At 39.8% G+C, this 10,814-nt stretch overlaps 1 protein-coding gene across 1 annotated transcript in view; it reads right to left on the reverse strand.

Annotated features, from left to right (window-relative positions):
- nptnb (neuroplastin b) overlaps positions 1-10,814 on the reverse strand; it is a 168,406-nt gene that overhangs the window by 126,967 nt on the left and 30,625 nt on the right. Inside the window, 1 exon segment of the mRNA XM_056479002.1 lies at positions 7,323-7,769. Coding sequence (XP_056334977.1) covers positions 7,323-7,404 — 82 coding nt within the window. The 5' untranslated portion in view covers positions 7,405-7,769.

A 10,814-nucleotide genomic window follows, 5' to 3' on the forward strand; every position in this document is an offset into this window, starting at 1 on the left:
GTGTAAACCTCTTATCTGTGTCTGTATTCTTCAGCAGCACATGTAGCCTCTGTTAGAGAGTAATTCCATCATTCCCAGTTCATATTAGTCCAAAAGGTGAAGATAATAAGTTAGTTAATCATGGCATTTTGTTCATGTTTGCTGAATAAATAATGTGCTCCTTTTTTTCCGGCTTCTCCTTTGTTTCTTCACGCTTCACTCTCGCGTTTGTCAGTGTCTGACAGGATCGGGTTTCAAAAGCACGTCAATAATCAAGCGCAGGTTATTATCATCAGCTCAAGAAGTTTGTTATTTCAGATATAGACGTGCGGCGACCGCAAGGAAGAAAGCGAAACCGCTCGCGCCTCAGACTGCCTCGTAAAAAAACTACGCGGCACAGGGTAAATCTGCTCTTCCTTTTGGCTTTGTGCTGTTCATCAAGACGATGACAAGGTTTGTTTGAGCCCAGATCGACCATGGCTCGTTATTATATGTATTTATAATTCCGCTGTAATCTCTCGGCTCGTCAGGTGTGTATTTTAAACATGGCGGGTTTTTTGTTTTCATTCTGGCTTGTTGCGTAAGTGAATGACGTATCTCTGTAAACCAATAGCGTTCAGCTGCGCGTCTAGCTCCGGCTTTTGGTACCCTTTCTCGTGTTTGGTACCCTTTCGAAAGGGTGCCGAAAAAGTGGTACAGTACGGTTCGGTACACCTTTTGACAGTGGTAACGGCTATAAAAGCGTTCCAAACCGAACCATACCGTACCGTACCACTCAGTGGAAACGGGCCTTTAGAGGTTTTTGCATCTGAACTCTTCATACAGACTTATTTTACAAACACATGGACATGAGCTCAATCATTTTTATTGATGGAATATATATCGCCCATACATAAAAACTAATTCTAGCTACATTTGAGCTGATGGTGCAGCATCTCTATCTCTACTGGAGGTGTCAGCATGGTTAAAAACACTGTAGTATCTACTATAAATGACTATAGTATATTCTCATGTGGGTGTCTGACGACTGAAAATAGACCTGGCAGCAGATATCGCAGCCTCTGTTACTCTTTACCTTGCACTTTTGTGTTAACATTTATTATTATTATTTATTTAGGATCTGCGTTTTCACATTCTGATTATAATGCCTCATTATTAAACTGTTAAAATGATCATAATCAACTGAAAGATTCTTAGGAATAAAATATGATGTGTTCTTTTAGGAGTGTAGTTGCATTGTGGGGGCATAAAATGGTCTTAAAATGACAATAATATTGTTTAATCGTAATATATTTTGATGCAATATATTGTACAACAAAATATAGATATCATTACAGGCCTAGAATAGATAGATAGATCGATTGATGGATTGATTGATTGATTGATTGATTTTTATTCTTTTAATAATTTCTCAAGTGTGGTTCAATGGAGATTATATTTTTAAACCCATTTCTAAACATATTAACTAATTTCTTTTCTCTTTGCTATGATAACAGCACATAATATTTGACTAGATATTGTTCAAGATACTAGTATTCAGCTTAAAGTGAGATTTAAAGGCTTAACTAGGGTAATTAGGTTAGAATAAATAAGTATGCTGTTGGACAACAGGGGTTTCTGAAGTCAATAGATATAAATTATTTCTTAAAGGGACTGATAATAGCAGTTTTTACTAAGCAGTTTTATTTTCATTTTATTTAGTAATTGTTTTTTTTATTTCAGTTATATTAAAAGAAACTGCAGGTGAAATAAATCTTTGATCTGTTTAACATCACTTGAGATATATTTGGAAAAAAGCATACAAATCTATAAATAATGATTGAGGCTTGACCTGATCTGACGTTATTAAATAAAAATAAAAATCACCTCAAGAAGCTCATTTCTAGATCCCGAAAAATTTTCCATGCTCCAGATATGGCTGTGGAATAATGGCTTCAACATGGTTTCCCCCAAATCTCTTAATGCTTATAAACTTTATTAGGTACACCTGTCTAACTGCTTGTCAACTCAAATTTCTAATCAGCCAATCACATGGCAGCAACTCAATGCATTTAGGCATGGTCAAGACGATGTATCAAAAGCTCAAAAGCGAGCATCAGAATGGGGAAGAAAGGTACACACAACACGTCCAACCTTGAGGCGGATGGGCTACAGCAGCAGAAGACCACACCGGGTGCCGCTCCTGTCAGCTAAGAACAGGAAACTGAGGCTACAATTCACACAGGCTCACCAAAACTGGACAATAGAAGACTGGAGAAATGTTGCCTGGTCTGATGAGTCTCCATTTCTGCTGCCACATTTGAATGGTCGAGTCAGAATTTGGCCTCAACAACATGAAAGCATGGATCCATCCTGCCTTGTATCAGCGGTTCAGGCTGGTGGAGGTGTAATGGTGTGGGGGAGATTTTCTTGGCACACTTTGGGTCCATTAATACCAATTGAGCATCGAGTCAACACCACAGCCTACCTGAGTATTGTTGCTGACCACGTCCATCCCTTTATGACAACAGTGATCTTCTGATGGCTACTTCCAGCAGGATAACGCACCATGTCATAAAGCGTGAATCATCTCAGACTGGTTTCTTTAACATGACAACGAGTTTACTCAAATGGCCTCCACAGTCCCCAGAGCTCAATCCAATGGAGCACCTTTGGGATGTGGTGGACCGGGAGATTGTCATCATGGATGTGCAGCCGACAAATCTGCAGCAACTGCGTGATGCTATCATGTCAATATGGAGCAAAATCTCTGAGGAATATTTCCAGTACCTTGTTGAATCTATTGACAGTTCTGAAGGCTAAAGGGGGTCCAACCCGTTACAAGTAAGGTGTACCTAATAAAGTGGCCGGCGAGTGTCTACAGTATGCATTTGTGATTATTAAAGGTAATTCTTCTACATTCACTATTAAAAATAATGGTAGTGCCAGAAATAAACATTTATAAGAGCTTTATCAAACAGGTTTCCCAAAATCTCATGCTTATAAACTATATTTACATGCATTTGTGGTCAGTAGCTCTATTTACATGTATTTCTGGTCATTGTCATGAGTTGATTCTTCTACATTCAATATTAAAGGTTGTGGCAGAAATAATACGTTCATTTCTAGATGACGATTTCTGTTTTCTCTCTGACATCTGTGCTGTCAGAATCTGCTTCATATTTGCATTCAGCAGATGCTTTTCTGTGACGCGCTGCACAAAACCAGCCTATCGGACACCAAACTGACGTATGCTTTCAGTGTGTGTGTGTGTTTTTGCTTTTTTTTGCAGTCTGAGGAGGGAATACCCTGGCCTTGTTTGTCTGCAGGTGATGTATGTGCCCTCTCCTGGTCACAGCTGTGACTCTCCACAATGTAAAGTCAGAGATGAGCCTTCAGGGACACACACTCATTACTTACTGCTCACAAACACACCGCTTTCCACTTCAGCTCACCATCAGAACCAGCTTCTGCACTAGTTACCACACCAACTAATAGATCCTACAAAGTCATTATTTGATTCTTATGTTTATTTATATTCTAATTATTAATTACAAGTCAGCAAATATGTGCATGAATATTTATAAAAGAATGTAATATAAACACCCCGCTTTCCACTTCAGCTCACCATTAGACCTGCTTCTGTACTAGTTACTACACCAACTAATAGATCCGCCATAGTCATTATTTGATTCTTATAATTAATAATTAGAATATAAATAAATATAATTCACCCAATATGTGATTAGCCAACATATCTACATTATAAATGCATGCATCCTCAAAATGTAATATATTAACTGCCTCATTCGTTTTCATTGGAAATACGAAACAGATTACTAGTTGTTTGGGTAATAACCAATATATCAGAGTAAACGAAGTGAAATTGGTTATGAAACCGACTCTTGAATATCAGATTTAATGAGATAAGTATAGTACAAGACAAATATTAGGTCAAGCAAATATTCATTTTCTTTTTAGTCCCTTTATTAATCAGGGGTCGCCACAGTGGAATGAACCGCCAACTTGTCCAGCATATGTTTTACACAGCGAATGCCCTTTCAGCTGCAACCCAGTACTGGGAAACACCCATACACACTCATTCACGCACAATAACCCTAACCCAATTCACCTATACCAGCGGTTCCTAACGGGGGGGGGGGGGGGGGGGGGTCGCAGCCCACAAGGGGGCCTCAGCGAGCTTTGTGGGGGGTCGCGTCATATTTCAAAAAATTCTTAGCAGTGGACAATTAGGAGAATGATTATGTTGCCTTAGTTCATTTTATGCCCTAGCTCAGTGGTCTTCAACCACCGGTCCGTGGGTCAATTGGTACCAGGCCGCACAAGAAATCATTAATTCTTTCCGTTTTATTATCTGAATCTGAACGATCTTTTATTTTGAAAAATGACCGTAATCTCTCGCTTACATCTCAGCCACTTGAGCACCAAAATTGAACCCACAAGCAGCAAAAAGAGTAAGAAACAGGCGGCTTTAGAAAGTTTCTTTGCTAAGGGAAAAAGGCCAAGTGAAGGACCCGCGAACTGCCAAGGTATGGATCCGCAACCCACTTCTCAACAAATCAGGTGTATCCACCATGGCTGTGATAGAAGATCAACTGATGGAGATTGCAAAGGGGTATATGCCGAAGCATGCTAATAGGACTTTTAATTTGCCAGTAACCTGGGTTAAGCGCTTTCGGTCAATTGTATGCCAGTGCAAAAATGGGCGCATTTAAGGTCTGTTTTCTTTAAAAATCAGCAATCTCCACTGGCTGAGTGATATCTGATATAAAGTGGGTCTCAGATTGTACAAGAAGCTCTGCATTAAATAACATTTCCCCCACCATGTCTTTATAATTTGAGGATTTATTTTACCCCATTATATTCAATAGAGCTTCTGCGCTAGCCTGCCGATTCTGACGGTCGAGTGCGAGTAAACGGCTTTTTGTCTCGTTTTACGCTTGAACAGTTAAATGAATGCCAAAGTTTATTTAACTGATTGTATTTTAATTACATTACAACATCGATGCTGTAAAAGGAAGCGTATAAAATGGAAAAAACTCACAATAACAGGTCACCGGAAGTTTATCAGTATGGGAACAACACTAGCTCGGCATATACCCTAATGACGGCGGCATACCGCGTATTTCTAGAGTTTGCACAAGTTTGTTGTTTCCAATGGAGGTGCGCGGCTTGTGTGCACAAGCGGAATGACGCGCTCGCACCAATGAACCCCGGGCCGCAAGCGCATCGCGAGTCACGTGACAAGAATTGACCAATCAATTTAAGCTTGTATGGAATATTCACATTTCGGTAAGACTAATTTTGGCAGACAAACATAGAAACACCCAAACACTGTGGTGCTTTGTACTTTTCTCTTGTATCAGCGTGACAGCAATGTTTTGTCAGTTTGTTATCCTCTGAGAAAACGGTTAATGGTTGCATAGCAACCTACGAAACCCATCCGCCCCCCAAAAAAAAATTATATAAGCGATTACATCATTAAATGTGGAGGGGGGGGGGATTACAATATTTTCTGGGGAAAAAGAGAGTCTCAGACAAAAAATGATTGGGAACCACTGACCTATACCACATGTCTTGTGGGGGAAACCAGATCACCTGGAGGAAACCTATACGCCAACGCAAGGAGAACATGCAAACTCCACACAGGAATCCCAACTGACCCATGCTGAGGCTCGAACCAGCAACCTTCTTGCTTTGTGCTACCGTGACGGCCCATTAGTTATACACAAGATGAATATTTATATACCACGTTTAGCACTAATCAAGTGTCGGGATCCAGCAGGAGATCTGAGATGGATTAGCTGACTTAAAGCTGATTCGGTGGGTAGGTGGGCACAGAGCTCCCGCTGACGGCCTGGAGCATAGATGCACAATGCTAAATTAAAATGACATGTATTTACGCTAAATAAACTGTAGATTTAAGATTAAATGACTATATTCTTGCCTGAAATCTCTTGAAATGTAATTTTGAAACACATAAAAAAATAGTAAGTGGTGGCGCAGTGGGTAGCACGATCACCTCACAGCAAGAAGGTCGCTGGTTCGAGTCCAGGCTAGGTCAGTTGGCATTTCTGTGTGGAGTTTGCATGTTCTCCCCATGTTGGCTCAGATTTGTCCTACATCCGCTATAGGGGAATTGATTAAGCTAAATTGGCCGTAGTGTATGTGTGTGAATGCAAGAGTGGCTGGAAGGGCATCGGCTGCGTAAAACATGTGCTGGATAAGTTGGCGGTTCATTCCGCTGTGGCAGCCCCTGATTAATAAAGGGGCTAAAAGGAAAATGAATGAATATTTGCTTGACCTAATATTTGTTTTGTACTATACTTATCTCATTAAATCTGATATTCAAGAGTCGGTTTCATAACCAATTTCACTTCATTTATATTGGTTATTACCCAAACAACTAGTAATCTAATAATCGGATAAGTTGGCGGTTCATTCCGCTGTGGCGGCCCCTGATTAATAAAGGGACTAAAAAGAAAATGATTGAATATTAGCTTGACCTAATATTTGTCTTGTACCGTACTTATCTCATTAAATCTGATATTCAAGAGTCGGTTTCATAACCAATTTCACTTCATTTACTCTGATATATTGGTTATTACCCAAACAACTAGTAATCTAATAATCGGATAAGTTGGCGGTTCATTCCACTGTGGCGACCCCTGATTAATAAAGGGACTAAGCCGAAAAGAAAATGAATGAATGAATAAAAAAGACAGTTCTCAAATTTTGCAGGATTTCTCCACCATAAGGGGATGGGTTCCTTCATACATTATATGGATTAAATAGTCCACACTTGGACCCTCTGACAGAAACGTGTATCCTTCTTTACTCTTTAATGAATACCCTAAGGTGCTATAATCAATTGAATGTACAAACACTATTTGTACCAACAGAAGTGTTCACAAACGGACTCAAAATCAGTATTTCTGTCTGTCGGTGTGTTCACTACATCCACATCAGGCCATTATGTAATGCTCGGGGTTTTGCTCAAACGCGGGAGGTGAAAGGATGTGAATGTCAGAAGGATGAGTGTAAACAACACGGATTACTCTGGAGACTCTGAGCTGAAGGAAAACACTCCTCGCAAACAGCACTCATGAAGGTGCAATATTCAAACATGCGCTGATTTATACAGCAGGAAAAACCCGATCAAATAATTCCCCAATTCCTGTTGCGATTACGCGCAAAATCCGCGCTCCACAGATCCGACGGGACTGGAATGCAGCGGGGTGTCTGTCATCATAAAGATGGCATCGACCTCTAAAGCAGATTACACACACACACACGTACACACACTCACACACACATACACAGATCCCGTCCCGTCTTCTTACCGTTCTGAGAGGAGACGTACGGGAGCATCACGTTCCCGTGGACCAGAAACAGCGCGAGTATCCCGCTGTAGGACAGCATCATCACCCCGCTGGAGGAGAGCCGGTGCTCTGCGGGCGGAGGGTGGACGCGGAGCGGCTTCAGCGGCGGAGGATGGCGGAGAAGGAGCGCGGGCGCACGGCGAGAAACGCGACAGGAGATGCGCGGTTCTGCTGCATGGAGGACGGATGAGGAGAGGATGCTGCTGCCGCCGGCGCTCAGGGATGCTGATGCTGCTGCTGATGATGATGATGCTGATGCTGGGCCATCCGAGTGTCCGTCATCGCGGAAAACCTTCAGCTGTCAGTGCGCGCAACCCGCGGCTCTTACGCGCGCATCATCAGCTGTCGGTGCCTGCGGCGCATCGGCTCTGCGCAGCGCCTGCGCAGTGGAGCTGAGCGCCATTCAGCCTGCATGTGAAATAAAAAAGGTCACATTACAACACGCAGCATTCAAGGGCTTTTGATATTGCTGGCGATCTCATTTTTTAACATGATTTACTCTGCGGAGGAGTGAATGCAGACCTCTGGAAAAGGTGGAGGCACACTGAGAAAAATTGCAAACAGTTTATATGATCTGAATTTAAACAAACTAATTAAATTTAGTAATTCATTCCTTTTCTTTTCGGCTTATTAATCTAGGGTCACCCCAGCGGAATGAACCGCCAACTTATCTAGCATATGTTTTACACAGCGGATGCCCTTCCAGCTGCAACCCATCACTGGGAAACATCCATACACATTCACTCACGCTCACACACACACACACACACACACGCACACACACACACACACACGCACACACACACACACACACACACACACACTTTAGTTCATCAATTCCCCATATAGCGCATGCACTGAAAAAAATTATTCAAAGATGATTCCTAGGATTTACTAGGATGATTTTTTTACGTTAAGTGGTTGTAAACAATTTATTTGGGCTGAATTTAAACAAACAAATTAAGTTGAACATTATTAAATTGAATTTGTTTGTTCAAATTCAACACAAATGAATTGTTTGCAAGTGTGTGTTTGGACTGTGGGGGAAACCGGAGCACCCGGAGGAAAGGAGAACATGCAAACTCTACACAGAAACACCAACTGATCCAGCCGAGGCTTAAATTGAGTAATGTTCAGCTTAATTTGTTTGTTTAAATTCAGCCCAAATAAATTGTTTACAAAAGAAATGAGCAAATCCAATGAAAATGCTATTTTTAGTACACTTAAAAAAATGGTTAAGTGGATTTTCTCTTTTTTTGTGAGGTAAGATGTTGCAAACCATTTATATGGGCTGAATTTAAACAAACAAATTAAGTTTAGCAATGTTCAATTTTATTTGTTTGTTTAAATTCAGCCTAAATTTTTTCTGCAACCACTTACCTTAAAAAAAGTAGTAAAAGTAAAAACCAATGGGTCATTTATTTCAGTGCATACAGAGATCGTGATTTAACCCTTTCTGTAGATATACAGTTGAAGTCAGAATTATTCGCGCCCCTTACAATTTTTTTAAAATCTTTGTTAAATATTTCCCAAATGATGTTTATCAGATTCAGGAAATGTTCACAGTGTGTCTGATAATATTTTTTCTGCTGGAGAAAGTCTTATTTGTTTTATTTCGGCTAGAATAAAAGCAGTTTTTAATTTTTTAACACCATTTTAAGGTCAATATTATTAGCCTCTTTAGGCTATTTTGTTTCCGATAGTCTACAGAACAAACCATCATTACACAATAACTTGCCTAATTACCCTAACCTGCCTAGTTAACCTAATTAACCTAGTTAAGCCTTTAAATGTCACTTTAAGCTGTATAGAAGTGTCTTGAAGCATATCTAGTCTAATATTATTTACTGTCATCATGACAAAGAGAAAATAAATCAGTTATTAGAGATGAGTTATTAAAACTATTATGATTAGAAATGTGTTGAAGAAATCAATTAAACAAAAATTGGGAGAAAAAATAAACAGGGGGGCTAATAAATCAGGGGGTTTAATAATTCTGACTTCAACTGTACACTAATAAGAGTTGACAGAGGATTGTTTTATTTTGAAGCCGATTATATTATATGTGGGGGGACATTTGGGTGGATATTGGTGGGGACACGTCATCTTTGTCCATGCTAACCAGTGGTAGAAAAATACTGAAAAAAACATAATCGAGTAAAAGTACCATTACTTGCTCAAAATGTAGTGCAAGTAGAGTAAAGGTATCTGTTGTAAATATTAAAGTATGAGAAAAGGCAGCCCTTTTAAAAGTACTCAAGAGTAGAGTAATTACATACAATTTGTGCATGTGTGTGTGTAAACTAGCGGTGTAAAGTAGCTTTTCTCAGGAATTGTAATTTGCTAAGTAGTTTTATAAATGTGTACTTTTACTTTCCCTTAAGTACATTTTTACTGTAGTAACGGTACTTTTACTCCACTACTTTCCTTCAGCCTGCAGTCACTACTCTATTATTTCTTGTCTATGGGGATTAGACAAATCAGTCCTGTGATTTCTGTCCAATCAAATCACACATAGAAGGTGAATCACATCATAATGAACTACCTAAAGACATGGGCGATTTATAATTGCAGATAATGGTTTGGAAGCATTAAAAGTGTCCAAGAAGATGTCCAAAATCTTTACACACATTGACCCAGAGACTGTTTAGATGCATGTCACTGATGAGAAGATGACGGATGTCTACTGTATGATGACCCAAATGGCCTTAAACACCCAGCAGGCACGAGACCTCAACATGACGTCACATTGACATTGGACTCCAACGCCATGGGGACGTCGTGTTTTGTTTGGAAATGAAAACTGGGTTGACATGTCAATGTCCAACCTAAAACCAACCAAATATCAACGTTTAATGATGTTACGGCTTGACGTTGTGTAGATGTTACCACTATGACGTCTATCAGATGTTGGAGTTTTGGCTGCCATACCTGATGAATAAATGTCAGTATTTGACATCAATATGGTTTCAGATGTTGGGTTGATGTTGGATTTTCGTCACTTTCTAACAACCTAAAATCAACCAAATATCAACGTCATTTGATGTCATTATTGAACATAAAAATAACGTTGTCCTTAGACGCTGACTAGATGTTGAATTTTGGTCATCTGATGTCACAACCTAAATCTAACCTAATAACGTCTTGTGATGTTGTGTGCCTGCTGGACAATCACTAAATGCAGTACAGAATGTTACGTTTACACACATCCACAAATGACATGTAAATGCATCAGCTTTTAACAGCGTAATTCTCAACACTCACTACTCTTAAGTACTTTTAAAAGGGCTACTTTTTACTCACACTTTCAGTAATGTTTACAGCAGAGACTTTTACTCGACTTGCACTACATTTTTAGGCAAGTAATGGTACTTTTACCAGAGTAGGATTTTCCACCACTGGTGTAAACGTAACATTCTGTAGTGCATTTAGTGATTGATTACAGCAGTGACA

The sequence above is a fragment of the Danio aesculapii genome, chromosome 18 (assembly GCF_903798145.1).
Source record: "Danio aesculapii chromosome 18, fDanAes4.1, whole genome shotgun sequence".
Lineage (NCBI taxonomy): Eukaryota > Metazoa > Chordata > Actinopteri > Cypriniformes > Danionidae > Danio > Danio aesculapii.